The following is a 17087-nucleotide window of genomic DNA, read 5'->3' on the forward strand; positions in this document are numbered from 1 at the left end:
CATGATATTATAATGTATTTAAATGCACATGTATTATGTTAATGGTGAGTGTCACCGATCTAAGATCTTTTTTGGTCCTGACCCGTTGGCATCCCTGTTAAAAAGCTATATGAATTGAACTGTTTTGCTTATAAATGCCTCCTCATTGACCTCATATCACGTTATTATTTAAAATTATTTGTGTGCTACTAAAATTATTTGTGTGCTACTAGATTTTTCAACTTAGTAGCACACGTGCTACCTGGGAAAATGCTAAGCGTCAAGCCCTGCTCGTAGTTACCGAGTCAGATCAATAAATTGTCAGAGCAAAAAGTTAAATATTTATCTACAACATGTTCAAATAAGTAGAAAGACTAAAGCCTCATATGTACATGTGATAGACAAATCTTAGAGCTGATGTATGGTAGAAAAAAGACAACAACAAAAAACAACAGTGTAAATCAAATCAGACTGTGGATTAGTGACCTGTTCCAGTGAACTCATGTCAAACTCCCAAACTGAACACATTCTCTGGTTTCTTCAGTATTCAGTCAGGATGCTACTTGAACTGGCAGCCTTAGCAAAAAATACATATCGAATCAAAATATCGAGAATCGATCAATATGGAAAATTATAAAACAGAAAGGTGAAATCCGGCGATCTGATTGGTTGTTAACCGTGGTATATTGAGCATATACCACGGCTACTATTCTAAAGCCTTATCACAGCGTAGGCTATCACTTAGGCCTGGGATGATAATCAATAAATCAATTAATCGCACGATAAATGACAATGAACTCGATCATTTTTCCGGCCTCGATATATCGCCATGTGCATGTTACGTATTTGTTTTCCTGGTCTCTGGCCTCCAACCAGGCTGGATGACAAGAGGCTTCACTCTGCATCGGTCTCAGCACCTGGGCCGTTTGTTTTGGAGAATGAAAGGAGTGAACCCTCTTTTCAGTCATCCAGGATCTTTGTTTCCCAGAATGCATTTCGCAGCAACCGGCAGCGCTAGCTGTAAAGCTAAGCAGCTAAAAGCTATTTTACCGTAATTCTTGCTGCCGCGCTGTTTACACGTCACTTTTTAAAGTTTTAATATTTTTTCATGCGAGAAAGTCACAGTTTAGATCCCCAGTCTGTGGTTAGTTTATCCACATATCGCCTGTTGGGAGATTTCCTCCGACGTTTTTGGAGCTAATGTGGTAGCAGCGAGCAGGAGGAGCGGGGCTTCCCCACAGTCTGCAGCCGCCTGCAGCAGCTCACTGGCCGGTCAACCTCCGTCATTGGGGGAGAAAACGACTAAGAAAACTTATCAGCAGGTTTTTTGAGGTTTACCGCCGGCTGGTTTAATACTTTATAGGAGATAAATGCTAGTCTCATTGATGAAATCTTACATCTGTGGAAGTCACATTAGTTTGTTTGAATGAAAAGTGGAGCTTCAGGTGTATAACATTATTGGACAGAAGAGCTGCACTGCACTGTTTATTATTTTTTGTTTATTTTATTTATTTAGGATAGTAGCTATATAAGTTCTTGTCATTCCAATTACAATGGTTAAAAAAAATACTCATGAGAAATAAAAGTTTATCGTATTTAAAAGGGTCTACTTGCATTATTATGAAATATTATTATTATATTAGTGGTTAATTTGTTCTCCAAAAAATGTGTCAAAAATATTGTTTATCGTCAATAATTTGTGGGACAATATATCGTCCAGCAAAATTTATCGTCCCAGGCCTACTATCACTCCGCCTCAGGCACGTATGACTGGTATGAATGGAAGTTGTTGTCATGTATCCATGACGAAGGACTGTTGCAGTCCGTAGCAAAAGACAGTCGATGTTTTTACGATGTTAAAAAATTGACTAAAGTAGTTGAATTCACATGTTTACGGTGAACTTTCACCTCCGGGGAGGGTTAACAATGGTAGAGGGGACTGAGCAGTGACTTTCACCTGAAAAAATGCGGAGGAAAAGACGAGCTGCAGAGCTAACTTGGAGCTAACGTCTGGAGAGGTGGGACTATTTTTTCACAGTGAGGCTATTTTATTGGATAATATGTATTTCTGGTTGAATAAAACTACATGAAATTGATTGCGTATCCCTCTTTTATATTGCCTTTATTCGTAACCGTTTTATAACGGTTTATAATGTTTTATATCGCCCCTTAGCCGTGGTATAATGAGCATATACCACGGCCTGTCGTGATATATTGCTTAAATATATTGTGATTATTTTTTTTGCCATATCGCCCAGCCCTATAACAAATTAAACATGACAGATGGCTTCTGTTTTTATACTGTTAAAAACTCAGGATAAAAACAGATCAAACTACGAGGGTCTCACTTGAAGGACCAACGAGCAAACCTATGTAAACAAATCACAAACGTGTTTCAATATATATATATCATAATATTTTTTTTTTTTAAATGAAGGCCAGATCAATCGAGAAGGCTGTTTGGAGACTCTGATCATAAAGGTTCATCACCTTTCTGAAAACCATGGGATGACAAGTAGTGTTGTTACTGTGCATTCACACCAAAAGCTTCCAAAGCGTCAAAAACGCCGGAAGTCAATTCATTTTCAATGAGCGCCCGGCGACACTGAGCGTCCAAAGCGTCAACAGGCGTCGCCGCGCGTCCAAAGCTTCCAAAGCGTCACCAGATGAGAAGTTGAGCCGTGGTTAACTTTAGGGTAATGAGCTATGACGCGGTTAAGCGGCAACCGGCGGCAGCCTGTCAGAATAGAGATGTCCGTCGGCTGCCTTTTTTTTCTTTTTTTTGTATTTCGGCTCCCCAATGACCAGCGCGATCAAACTTTGACGTCAGTCACCTGACGAGCGACCAAAGCGGCTGAAGATATTTGCCGTTTTGGGAGCTGTCTTGTCTGACGCCCACCCTCGAGCGTTTTTGACGCTTTGGAAGCTTTTGGTGTGAACGCACAGTTAGGCATCATGATCTGAAAGAAAGATGTCTGATGCCTGGAGCTTAACTACTGACTGTAGATTAGTTATCTACAGAGCCTTTAGTTATCTACTGTACATAGTGTCCTGAGGTCAGAGAGGTGAATTGTTACTATTTTGTGATGTTTTGTAATCCACTCCTTTAATATACTACTGACTTCCCAAGATATTGACTTCAGTTGAAAAACAACTTCCAGAAGGAACTTGAATAAAGTCACAATTCAGACAGCACTGCTGCTGATTTATCTCATAAAGACACAGTCATTTAAATCTAGTCTACTGCAGTGCAACCAAGGTTAGAAGAACAATGGCAATATAGTATATTGAAACACGTGGCCTTATTCATTTGTTTTCTACTTGACAGGTACGGTAGCAGATCCATAATTTTAATCAAGGCTTATTGTAATCACAAGACAGAATGAATTGAATGCCTCAGAGAAAAATGATGTAAATTAGTGAGCAACTTTGTGAGTAGCTGTTAGCAGCTTCATTTAGAGGAAAGCAAGCCGCATGACAGTCAGTGCGTCTTGGCAGAGAGCAAAACTAATAGTTATGGCAATATCAACATGAAGACAGCAGTTTACCCAGATGGCTTAAATCCCCTTTGTCTCAACACACTTTGTGCCTGTAGTACTGTATTCTGCTCTGCTGAAGCAGCTGTCAGTAGAGGAAGACTTATCTATTCCTCCGCAAAAACAGACTGTTGTCAGATCTGTTTTCCAGATTCTCACAACAATCCAAGCAGAAAATGCCTATTACTGTTTATCATAATCGTATTTCCCCAATGCCACTCTCAACGAGGTAGCGGCATTGTATCAAATTCAACAGTTACAAATCTGAGTGTCACCTTTGACTCATATTTAAGAGGCACATCAACAGAAACACTGCTACTGTAGAGCAGCTCTGCACATTTCCCAAGTTTACTCATTTCCAACACAGTCACCTGCGGATATTGACTCATTCATTCATGCACTCATCCAGTCTTGATTTGACTAGTCGTGCCGTGTAGCATTAAATATCCCAAATACTCCAACAGCTTTCTTAGTGGCATGAAAAGATTTGTGCACATAACACCAATTCTGTCCTCACTCCACTAGCATCCCGTTTCATCCAGGTCAGACTACAAACTCCTACTCATTACCTACAAAACTCTCCATGGATTAGCACCTCGCTAATTTGCAAAACTCCTCAGACCTTATATCACTCAGATCACAGGATGTCGGCTGCTCATTATTCCAAAGATTATTAAGCAATCTATTTTCTCTCCGAACATTTTCGTGTGTGCTCCTAATTCAGTGGAACACTTACTTAATCCAGTCAGAGAGGCAAATGTAATGCTGAAAACCTACATTTCCCCTCTCCTGAATTGTTTAATTGCTACCTTTGTCTATATTTGGTTGTATATTTAAGATTTCCTATTTGTTTTTTGGACACATTTTATGAATTGTTTAAATAGTTTTTTTCTTTTTGTAAACCATATTAAAACACAGTGATTTTCCACACATAATGTCTCAAATATGCTTTTCATACCACTCCACAAATCTGTCTTTATGAACTATCTTAATTGGCTTGCCATTATCACTATCATTGTGCAAGCACGAGACATACTGATGCATATCAAATACACAATGACATGCAAAAGACAAATTTCAAAGATACAAGTTGGATAATGTCTCCAGGTAAAATGGCAGAGCACAGGCTCCCTTTTGTTTCTCCATTTAATTCCCGAGGAATTACATCAACCTCGCTGCCAGGACTTCACATCCTGTCTAATAACACATTATCTTAATTACAGCTTTCATTTAATGACATTCCCCTTTAATTAGTTTTGATAAGGTATGGTGGAACAACATTGTAGCATCTCTATGTTTAGCACAATTACTCACTTAGTCCCACAAACAACATTTTTAGAGGTCATGTGAAACAATGATGTTCAAATCTAATTTAATTAACCGGTTAATATTTACAGTGGCACTGTTTGGTAATGTGTCAAACTTATGCACACCCTAGCTACAGACTATTCTTTAATCATCCACAGGCTTATTGTTACTGAAAGAGAACCAGGGCCTCTCCTAGAATTTAGCACTCTGGATGGGTTGTCAGTACATCATTAGAGCTAATTCAGACGGACAGAAAGTCACTCACTCTCACTACTATTAGGGATTTAGAGCATTGAATATGCCTGAATCCATATCTGTAAATAGTGGGCAAAAAACTCCACTAGTAAACAATTGTAACTCTTCAGGAGATTGATACTTTGACACAGTCACTTCTTGTTTTGAGCGATAGACACATTTGTGAATAGAATACAAAGAACATAATAAACATCAAAATTGTGTCTCAGAATTTGAGCACACCTACGGCTGTGCAATAAACGACTTCTTATACATTCTTTGTGGCCAGAGGAATCCAGCGTCTAGCTTCCCGAAGCTGGATGTCATGGTTCGTCTGCGATACACAGAGCCATCCTAATTCTTTATCCTTAAAGACCCTGTGGCTGGCTCTGTGGCCATCTGATTTATATGTTGGCCACACTGGTGACCGTTGCCAGCTTGCTCCCATATTTCTTGGTCAGGTTGCCTTTCTAAGCGGAAGAAGCTGAGCTATCTTGTGAAAACAAAATCGACATTAACAGAGAAATTCACCATTAATGAATACTCTTATCTCCAAGAAATTATATACAGTATTTATTTACAACACTAAAACATTGATAATGCCAATAAATATACTGACCTCATCAGTAAAATATTCACTGATGATGTTCACTTCACTCTAGTATTATTGCAGCTTATACATTTTAGACACTGGCAGCACTTGGCTCAGGAAGGATCATAGCCTGGTACAGTATAGAGAAAGTCCATAATGACAAACGCAATCTTTCCCAAACCATTTGTTGCCAAAATGTTTATCACAGATAGAACCCAATCTCTGATGCCACACACTTTGTACACCCAAAAACAACTACCACCTTGTAGGGGTGGGCGATATGACGATATTAGATTGTGAAGTGATTAGAGCGTGTAGACGATCTGCCAAAGTGCAGAGATCGTAGGATCGTGGGGCACATTCTATAAATTGCAGTTCTATGCTGATGCACCGACGCACCAGACGTATTACGTCATCAACCTGAACTACCAATCATAGCGAATTACGGGCAGTGGCGCGCTTTCTTACCCGCCTCCTTGTTTGTGTGTTTAGCAGTAGCCGCATGGAGAGCCATGGTTGAAAGCCAAAGCAGGAGTTGGTCGGTTTAAAAAAAAAAAAAAAAAAACAGCGTTTCACTATCTGTCATCTCTGCCAGTCTGCCCCTCCACCTGCCGCCTCTCTCGCGTGCGGGCGCGCCGCACGTACGTACACACACAGACACACACAGGCACACACACACAGACACACACGGACCTATGACACGGACGCATGGATAGGTCGCTCTTGGCCGCTAATCAACGGTAAATGCGCTATATTGCACTAATTGTGCAGTGTTCAAATTACCGCGACCCCCCCCTTTTATTTCCTGTCTTACATTATTGGACAAACTGATTAATCCAGGTGTGTCTGACCATTGTGACTACTCAGACATACCTGGATTAATCAGTTTGTCCAATAATGTAAGACAGGAAATAAAAGAGCAGCATTAAGTTCAGGAAGTAGTGGAGCTGTGCAAAGAGCCCATTAAAATCTGTTCAGAAAGGCTCTTTGACTTAAATTGTCTGTTTTTAAATTTTCGATTTACGATCGTGATAAAATCGAGATTGTGTTTTTATTTTTTTTAAATCGTGATATGATATTTTTGCCATATCGCCCACCCCTACCACCTTGTTACTGTGGTGTAGCTCTTTTTTTCCACCCAGAAAAACAAAAGTTGCCTCTGTACAAACTCCAGAAGCTATTCTGTTTGACACAACAATAACTCATAGGAAAACAATTCTATAACATGCACTATACTGTCTAGGAGGAGTGGTGTCATGTTTAGAGCAGATAACATGTTAAGCTCCAGTGTGTTCAGCTATCACTAAGTCTGGAGAGCTCAGGTACAGTAGCAATCGATTTGCATCAGCCTTTCACAAATGGCTACACATCTTGACTCATTTGGCTTTCCATACAACAACAGCTGTCATATTGAAAAAAGAAGACTCACATTAGAATTTTTCCTTTCTTTTGTTTCGATTCAGTACACATGCTCTCAAAAGCATCTTAATCACAAACAGCAAGGATCAGTGATTAAAAATTATATTCCAGTCTGCATCATTGCACCTGTCATAAGGATAATTGTAGAAGCATGTGTAATACCATTAAGCTAATGAAAATAACTGATATAACAACTGTTGGCGGTACAGTATTTAAAGCAGAAGTGAGTGATCCGGTCGTTTTCGCTAATGCTGCGTTCCAGGCAGGCTTTTGAAATCGTAAATTACAGCTTCAAGTCACAACTTACGACTTTGTAGCGTTCCAGGCAACCCACTCGTGTTTTTCCGACCTGTTTTACCGGTGAAAGTCACTATAACGGCCACTCGTAACTTCCGACCGGTGAACTCGTACCAGATCGAACTGGTACCACTTCACGGTCGGAAAAATACGAGTTTCCTTGAACGCACCATAACAGTCCTCGCCGCTACGTCACCACATTCACGGCGTTCCTTGGCTGCACACACAGCCCTGCATGCCGTTCTCTCTCCTCATTGGATAAAAACTGTAGGATACGATAAATGTTTTCTCTTCGGCTCAGAGCAGAGCAGAGGGACTGACAGACCCGTGTTTCAGTCCAAACACTCTATGTAAGTGATTGCTGTCGGAAGATATAACTATTTAAGACTTATATTAACACAAATATATCACTCACTTCTGCTTTAATGAAGCAGTAAGGGCAAATAAAAAACAGATAAATGTCAAGAGAATCTGTCAATTTCTTATTCAAAGTATCGCAGTATTCTGGGGTGCCGTCTGTCCGTTTCAGCCGGCAATATTCATGTCAAATTATTGATGAGTGGGCTTCCCTACAGTAAGGACTGAGCAAGTAACAGCGGATTAACTGTAAAATCATTAACACAGAGGAAAGGGGAATAGTGTAGTAGCAAGAGTAATCTGCTTCTGTTAGCAGAATGTTTTCTCAAAATGTTTTTTTATTAAAACCCTGGTAGAAGATTACAGTCCCCTTTAAAGAGCATGCTAGCAAGGTGAAGCATGTCACTAAAGTAATAATCCACTAAAAATCTTTTTAGTGTCCAAGGCTCACCCCCTGTGGGCTTAAAAGACCATGTTGGTAATTTGCTTCTTTATGGAAAATAGCTGCTTTGCTTCAATTCATATCTACATGTCTATGTATCCAAACATATATTTTCCAGAAATGTATCAATCCCCTCCACCATAATCTTCTTCTGCTCAGTGGCACCGCCACCTACACTCATGTTTCCATCCAAATGACAGAATGTCAAACACTAGCATGTAAAAAGATGATTGATGTGGTTCTTTGGAGAATCCATTTAAGTTTTTTTTTTTTTTTGTAGTAACTGTATTTCTTGCTTTTGTGTTGGTGGTAGGGATGTCCCGATCCGATCACGTGATCGGAAATCGGGGTCGATCACGTGGTTTCAGACTCGATCGGAATCGGACGTTACATCCCGATCAGGAATCGGATATATTACATATCTACATGTCAGGGTTTTCCTATCTGTCTAAAGCGAAGACGGGCCGCAAGGGGGGGCGTATTATTGTGAGATTGTGATATTGTTACATCCCTAGTAGCGCACAAAGAACAGAAAAATAGTGGGATGATACAGTTGATCTACATTAAAAGCTTTACTGCATTGCCAAAGTATCGGATCGGGACTCGGTATCGGCAGATACTCAAAATCAAATGACTCGGACTCGGACTCGGGGGCAAAAAAATGTGATCGGGACATCCCTAGTTGGTGGTACATACTCCATTATTCCAAAAATATCGAATCAAGGTAAAAGATGTGGTGTGGAAGCTTATTCCTGATTTCACAGGTCACTGTAGCCTCCTTTTACACAATCATCCATTAGATCATACTTAACTTTGATCATGAAGAGACAGGCTGTATAATGTGAATTTTGTCTTTTGTCAGATAAGGGTTCCTCTAATGAGTGATAATTAAACTAAAAATATCAACTTTCTATTCTCTCATCTTGGAGAGAACGAGGGGTGAGGCAGCTAACACATGACAAAAGGGGGTGACAACTGTAAATTGCACATCTGACTATGGGAGAAATTATCTTGTGTTTCCTACTTCATTGTTAAAAGTCAACGAGCAATAGTCTCTTGCCAATTCCAAATTTGATTAAATGTATGGCCTTGGCGTATTTGTGATCAGTTCTAAAGAGCAGTCTTATGGTTGGTTCTGACTGAAAATACTTTAAAACTAGTTTGATCAAAGTAGTACAAATAGGTTAACATACACATTGACCTAATTAATAAAGGGACTATTATCGCTGACTAGTTACGGAAAGTTAGCGCACTAGAGCTCAAAATTATTCTGCTGTAATGATGTTTAGGTCTAATGAGACCTAGACATTGGCAAAGAGTGAGGTATGCAGGTACAGAGCCGGTGGTTGCAACACTGTAATTTGTTGATTTACCCTCAGAAGGTGTTTTGTTGCTACTTCAGTAAAACTTTTTGCTGGGAGATACCTATTCCATAATGTACCTAATAGACAGACAGAGAAAACTGTCAAGGTAACCGTTGGCGTATAAGAAAATCACCAAGCTCAAAGAGACCTGCAGCTAAATAACAACATGAAAAAAAGAGAAAGAAAAACTGGAGAATGTTTTTCCATCAGGGTGGCTGTTGTACCGGTGTCCAACAGGAAACAACACTGCCCTGCCTTCACATGACTCAGAATAGCTTCAAATGAAATGACCTCAGACTCATTATAGACGAGATTATTCATGTTTGCCTTTTGTGACTTCATTTACATTTTCTGACATTTTTCTGTAGGAATTAATATCAGAAAAATGACATACTCATTTGCTTCTTGCAGTGTACTGGTCTTTTTAACTGCAACACACTTACACACTTTAACATTGTGTTACCAGCACTTACATTTCCCCCAGTCTGCTATTGTACATTTCAATGCAAGAGAAACTCTTTAAATACTTAAAAGTAAGGGTATAACGATACACAAATATCACGGTTCAATACGTACCTCGGTTTTGAGGTCATGATTCGGTTCATTTTCGGTACAGTATGGGAACAAAATGCAAAACATAATAGGAACTTATTGTAACGTTATACAAAATATGAAGAATAAAATAAAATAAAAAATACTGTTATAAAGTGCTGCCTGGTAATTAGTTAAATAAATTATTCTCAAATAAACAAAATATGAGTGTTTTATACTGTGTGATTGAATGTCTTTTTCCATATTGTGAAGCACTCTGTGTACGCATACTATGATGGGTGGGTGCTATATAAATAAAGTTTTACTTACTTACTTATGAAATAAGATTTCCAATAAATAAAATATTCTCGAATAAACAAAAAATATATAAAATATTATAAAAATAAATTTCTCACAGCTTGTTGGTGCAGATTAACAAAACTTTTCCACATGTAGCACGAACGGTTCAAGCCAGTGACGGACTGGCCATAGGTCAAAGTGGGCAAATACCACAACGGCCGCCTGATGATGCGACCGCAAATTAATAAAGTGGATCATCACAACAGCACAGTGCTGTCAACAAACACAGCAGCGACATGCAGTCATGCGTCCTCACAGCTCTGCTCTTGGCACATCCGCGGCCGACCCACAGGTGCTGAAGCCCGTACCCAACATAGAGCGAGCAAGAAAGAGAGCGAGGAGATAGAGAGAGAGGAACAACCACCGCTGCCCTTGTTTCTCGCTAGCAGTAGCATTAGCGGTAGCCATGACTAAACCGGCTGCAGCTGCAGGCGGACAGCACCTGTGCACAGCCCTGTACCGAACCAAACGTCCAATACCGAAACGGTTCAATACAAATACATCTATCGTTACACCCCTTGTGAGAGCCCTGCTCATGCTCAGCACCTCACAGGGCCTCCCATCAGCCAGCTGAGGCAGAGGGGAGGGGTGGTGAGGGGGCGGTACTACCCCAGGTGTCAGCAATCCACAGGACAATCAGGTGATTGCCAGCCTTCATATACCCTGCAGAAGCAGAGGAGTGGTTGGTTGGCCTGGAGCAGTGAACAGAGCAGGAGCACGAGGAGAAATCACTGAGGAGCAAGCAAACAGGTCAGTGGGAAACTTCACCCTCCACTAACCTCTGGTCTCTTTTGTTTCCCTCTCGCTCTGACCAGGAGAGCCAGTACCGAGCCCCCTGAGCGGCCACCAAGCCGAGGAAGATTTCAGTTGTTTGTCGTCCCTCACCCCTTTTTTCAGTTCCCTTCCCCACCCCCCACCTGTTAAGAATAAAAGACCCCCAGTGGGCTTCACCGCAACGCTGTGTCCAGTCCCTTCTGTTCCTCTCTGTCTACCCACTGCTCACTCACACGGCCAAGCGGCCACACCCTACTTAAAAAATGAAGTATGTTTCTCGAACCTCAGCTCCTCCATGGTGACCCTCCTCTTTACTCTTCCTAAAAAAATGTTTCAATATGATAATAGACACTCTCAAGTACCCTGTGTGTGAATATGGTAGTCCTCTGATATGTAAAAACTGTTTTAACTGTTTTTTATAAACTGTGTGATCTTGGTTTTGTTTGAGTAATCGCGGTCTCCTTGAACGCTGCTCTGGGGACAAAGTGTAGCGTGCTGTACAGCTGTTGGCTACACAGCGACTTTCTCGCTAAATCTGGCGACTTTCCAAACCCTCTTGGTGACTTTTTTTGTCAAGCGACTAGCGACAAATCTAGCGACTTTTTCCGGTGCTGTTACAAACGTTTCTGGTTTGGACATTCGGGCTGAAAGCACGTTATCACTGCTGTTTTCAACGTGCAGCGGCCGCTATGAGCCGGCCACCCCCGCCCCAAAGCACTCACAGTCACACAGTAGTGTCACGGAGCTGTCTCCGTTGCGGCCAGAGACCCACACCGCTGCACTCCATGCCGCCGCACCCCCCAGATTTGCCTACAAAAATACTTATTTAGCCGTAGAAATGATTTGGTAGACATGCCACACTGCAGAGTATCGGTAAAATGGGCGGATTGCCACTTGACACAAAAGTGCATTTTTATCTGAAACTAGAGCGGGAGCTCCGTTTTTGGAGAAACCGAGCTCTCTTCTTCTCCGTCGTACTCATGAACGAAACGGCGGAAAAACTCGCAGTTTTTTCGAGGAGCACGTTGTAAAGTCACTCTTCAACCACGTGAAAACCGTTTGTTTCTAGGTGATGTACAGAGTTCGGTTCGACGTGAGAAAAAAGGTAAACAAATAGCCAAAAACATGCGGTCCGGAGCGGATGTGATGAGCAATTAGTGCGGTCGCGAAAGAGTTAAGATGTATCTGTGCACAAATTTGAATTCAGTCTATGCTTTTACAGGTAAAGTAGCTCACTTACTCCTGTGGAGCGCACTAGATGTTGCAACTAACACGTACTAATGAAAAGCGACTAATTATTAGACTTCCTGTAGCCAACACTACAGAGCAGCCAAAAACATACTGTTAGCAAAAGCCTTTCTTGGGCAGATGTTTGCTAAGGGTTAAAGGATAATTTCCGTTTTTTACAACCTGGACCTTATTTCTAGCTTAAAATACGATCATTTTACTCACCCAGACAACTTTGGTGTCATTTGGAGTCGTTTTGACGAAATTAGCCCCAGTGGAGCGGCGCGTATATCCGTATAATGCGAGAACACGGGGCACGCAATGCAGCCTCTAAATAACACATTATCCGCCGCAAAACTTGTTCATTTCGCCAATATTTTGTTATGATACACTAGTGCTATTCCCCTCCAAGCCCGTGGTGGCATGTTATCAACATGCTGCGCCTGTAGGTTGACTACTAACCTCTTATCTGGATGATGTCATCTCCGACCGCTGCCCGGCGCGGCTAACTTGCTACCGCTAATGCTATGGTTCGTTTCTGCGTGTTTCTGACTTGTCAGAACAAAATGAGCAGCTGGATGAAGTTCAGCTTCCACAGGCTTCCTCTCCGCAGCCTGGACTCACTAAAGCTCCGGCTAGTTGAGATAAAAATGAACCCGAATGCCGAAGTGGAATCATTATTATCAGAATGAGCCGGGCAGCGGTCGGAGATGACATCATCCAGGTCAGAGGTTAGTAGGTCAACCTAAAGACCCCGGATGTTGATAACATGCCACCACTGGCTCGGAGGGGAATAGTACTAGTGTATCATAACAAAATATTGGTGAAATGAACAAGTTTTGCGGCGGATAATGTGTTATTTAGAGGCTGCATTGTGTGCCCCGTGTTTTCGCATTATACGGATATGCGCCGCTCCACTGGGGCTAATTTCGTCAAAACGACTCCAAATGACACCAAAGTTGTCTGGGTGAGTAAAATGATCGTATTTTATGCTAGAAATAAGGTCCAGGTTGTAAAAAACGGAAATTATCCTTTAACCCCACTCACGTTTCCAGCAATTTGGGAAACAACAAATGTCTTTTCTTGGTCTTGAGAAACTGCTGCATTTACCATTCCCTCTGCTCCACTCACATTCACCACTTCACCATACTGTAACTTTTCTGGCACTCATTTGTTACACGCTTCCCTATCCCCTAAAGCTACACCACTCTAAAGTTACTTTTTGCCCAGATGTCATTTGAAGAATGAGGAGATCTGGGAGTCTGGGAGGATTTGATGTGTTAGCTGATGACTCAAAACAATTTCAAGGGTGTTGCCATGCTCACACAGTGTGTGATCAAAAATCATTAGTCGCCTGTTGATATTAATGATCATGTGAAAGTTAAGCAGCAGCGCTCATGATCTGGCAGCGGCAGTGCACCACTGCTGAGTGAAGATAAGGGAAACACTCAAGACAGTTTTCATTAAGGATGCTCAGACCAGGATCCTCCAACCACAAATTTTCCGAGACGATTCATGGAAATGGAGGAAAACATTATTATTTCATTACACCACAAATTGGACCCCATGAGATACAGTTAAGGATCCTTCAGGATCTTCACGCCCGTTCCACACTTCAAAAATAACCTCAACTTATACGCATAAAAAATCCTGCAGTAATAAAATCTTACACAGACAGGAGGGTTCACATGTCAGCCTTCTCCACTATGTTTCCTGGCTAGTATTATTCATGTGCATTTTGTTATTCAGATGAAGAGCCAGATATAATCACAAGTTACGATTTCTCATCTCCTTAAAATTGCTGTATTATATAAATATAATTTGGAGCTGTATTTCTGTTTGCGAACAAGTCATAGCGTTAAATTTGCCTGTTACCCTAAATAACCATGACAAAACACTAAAACGTCCCTTAATTAAATCTGTCACTCAAAAGTTTGAGACTTGTATAAGACTTAGAAATGTTTGGGGAAAATGCATTCTACTATATGTAGCACATTACTCCACAACAGAAGAGGAGCAAAACACAACTGCATTCAATTAAATAGCCTACGACATAGCCTAATAATAAATGAAGCAAGATGGAAAAAGGACTTAAAGGAGACCAGGGTGTTGTATAAAAAGCATGCCATCTCTTGTCTGGACAAACAAATAATGAACAAATAATCACAGTACAGCATGTTAAACCCTGTGCACATTTCCTGTGAAAATTGTACGGTGCACAATAGCAAGTGTGCGGGGGCTAGGTGTCAGACACTTCAACTACTGCAGTATACTCTCATGTCTGAACATGCCAAGGGCTACAATTTGTCCTGCTCCACAAAGTGGATTTCTGTTGTGCCAGAACAGGTCGTAATTAATCTCCAGTGTGCTAACAAGGAGAGGCCAACTACTGTGAACAGGCTCTGCTATTGTACTCCTGCAAGTGGTCAAAGTGAAGGCATGAGCTGAGTGCCACAGTCTCCTCCAAAAAAAAAACAAAAAAAAAACGACCTTAATTTGCTAACCCTGGCCAGACTCCCCCAACCACCTTGTGTGGACAATCATTACTCATCATTATTCTCTCGTTCTGCTGCAGCAATAATATCAAACAATGACTTATGAGGATGGACTCTTTAGGTCTCCTTGAAAAGTGGGTGGGGGTGGGAGTGGGCATAAACAAAAATATTCTCTTGATCAATTTAAATTTGAGGATATTGGGAAGAGTGATGAAAACCTTATATCCAGAAGAACTTCAGTAAGGACCAGGTCCAGTAACACCAAGAACAGACGCTGCACTGGCCAAATGCTCATCAAACACTGAACAGTTTGAGAAGCCTCTACTCAGGGATGTCAGCCATCCTGGGCTCCAAGAAAACATCTTAGCAACAGCTGTAGTCCCTGGCACATCCACACACAGAGAGAGAAACAGAGAGAAGCAGAGAGAGAGAGAGAGAGCAAGTAGCTGTGCTTACTGTTCTCTGCTCACCTCCATCACTCTGCATCAGTAGAGATGCCATTTGAATTCAAGTTATGAAGTTCTCACATTACACTTTAATCTCAGCAGGTGTGCACTTTGTATTCACTAGGCATGACCCACAGCATCGTGTTCAATTTGCACACAAACACAGTCGAAGTTGAGACTTTGCTGTAGTTCAAAACTTGAGAGAAGTGACTTTGTGTTAGTGCACTCTTCCCTCAACTCGGCATGTGTGACTTTTGAGTGTTTGCTTCCTGATATTAGTGCTTCAGATAAATTAAATCATCATCATCACAGTACTTAGATTACCAGTACATTGCATTATCATTACCCTATGTCAGCATTATGGTGTTTTCCTGTCATCAGTAAATAAGACAATCATGTCGAGCCAGAATGGAAAAAAATGTTTACTTACCAAATTCAGCACCGTTTCAACAATGTCCCGGTTGCTAACCTCTCCAACCTGGATCAGCCCGATGAGGACAGCAAATTTCATCTTGATATTCCGGATTGGCAACGATGGATTGATAATCCCAGCCGGGAGCACCACTGAACCTGAAGCGGACATCATCATTGTCTCACCGGAGACTGCAGCCGTGTGTTGCCGGTGACCCGGAGGAGGTTGTCGGTCCGAGAGCGACATCGAGCCCGGCATTGCCACCGGTCTCTCGCTTGTCATTTCCACCGGGAGGCTCCAGATGATAGTTGTACCGCTCTCTCCTTGCAATATATTTAATCACTGCTCTGGAGCATCAAGAAGAAACGAAAGAGAAGAACACTCACGAAGCCCGGGAAAACAAAAACAAAACACACTGAAGAAATCCCTCTCTGTCTCAGAAATCCACTCTGGAGAGTTCCGGTGAGTGGGCTCGGTGGGTTGTCGGTGCCAGCCGGTTAACTGGGCTGACTGACCTGCACTGTGTGCACAAAGCTGTGTGTATGTGTGTGCGCCGCTCTCCTCCTGGCTGCGCGGCTCCGTGTCGGTGCTGCTGTCACCGCCATGTTGCCGCCCCCTGCCTGCGGCTCTCCTCACCACGCCTGCGCTGGCTGCGGTGATGGAGCTGGATGTGGAGGCTGACCGCGGGCAGGCGGCCTCCCCGTCCCCGTCCCCGTCCCCGTCCTGTCCACCTGTCGCCGGGAAACAGCCGGAGACTGTGGCAGCAGTGAAGGGTACAAAATACTGTCACCACCGTCCGTTTTACCACTTTATATTTACTTTAGTCAGTTGAGCTAACTTCGCTGCAGCTGGACAACGCACTCAACAAACAAAGATGGCAGCCGGAAGTTACCTGACTTAGGGCTACCTTATCCGTAAAGTAAAAAAAAAAAAAAAATTGGTTAATATATAGTAAATACTAAAATAAAAAATAAAAAATAATATTACAAGAAAAGACAAGTTTAAAAATAAGATAAATATTCATAGTAAATTATCTTGTTAGTCATTTTGTAAGAGAAGCACAGGTGTAGCTAATATGATGGCTCTGCTCGTTAATATAATACATCCATGGCTCTGCTGCACTCATGAGGTTTCCCAGTAGGCTACTGTAAACTGTATGATATTACCGTTATACCTTTAATCAGATATAAACAATGACTTGACAGCCACTCACAAGAGACCATAGATTTATCTGACAAATTATTAATTGTCATATTTGTCTGTAGGCTACCGATGCAAGCTATATGTTTTATTTTTAGTGGTTATCAGATTTGT

The 17087-nt window shown here is 41.7% G+C and overlaps 1 protein-coding gene across 3 annotated transcripts in view; it reads right to left on the minus strand.

The window, feature by feature from the left end:
- The window catches only part of nbeab (neurobeachin b), a gene marked incomplete at both ends in the record, with an annotated part of 208339 nt that extends 192284 nt beyond the window's left edge, over positions 1 to 16055 (minus strand). For all 3 annotated transcript variants that reach the window (XM_083984901.1, XM_083984900.1, XM_083984899.1), the window contains one exon: positions 15792 to 16055. In XM_083984901.1, the coding sequence (XP_083841027.1) occupies positions 15792 to 16055 (264 nt within the window). The remainder of the gene's footprint in view (positions 1 to 15791) is intronic.
- Between the last annotated feature and the right edge of the window lie 1032 nt (positions 16056 to 17087).

This window comes from Trachurus trachurus (genome assembly GCF_905171665.1).
Source record: "Trachurus trachurus genome assembly, chromosome: 13".
NCBI classification, from domain to species: domain Eukaryota; kingdom Metazoa; phylum Chordata; class Actinopteri; order Carangiformes; family Carangidae; genus Trachurus; species Trachurus trachurus.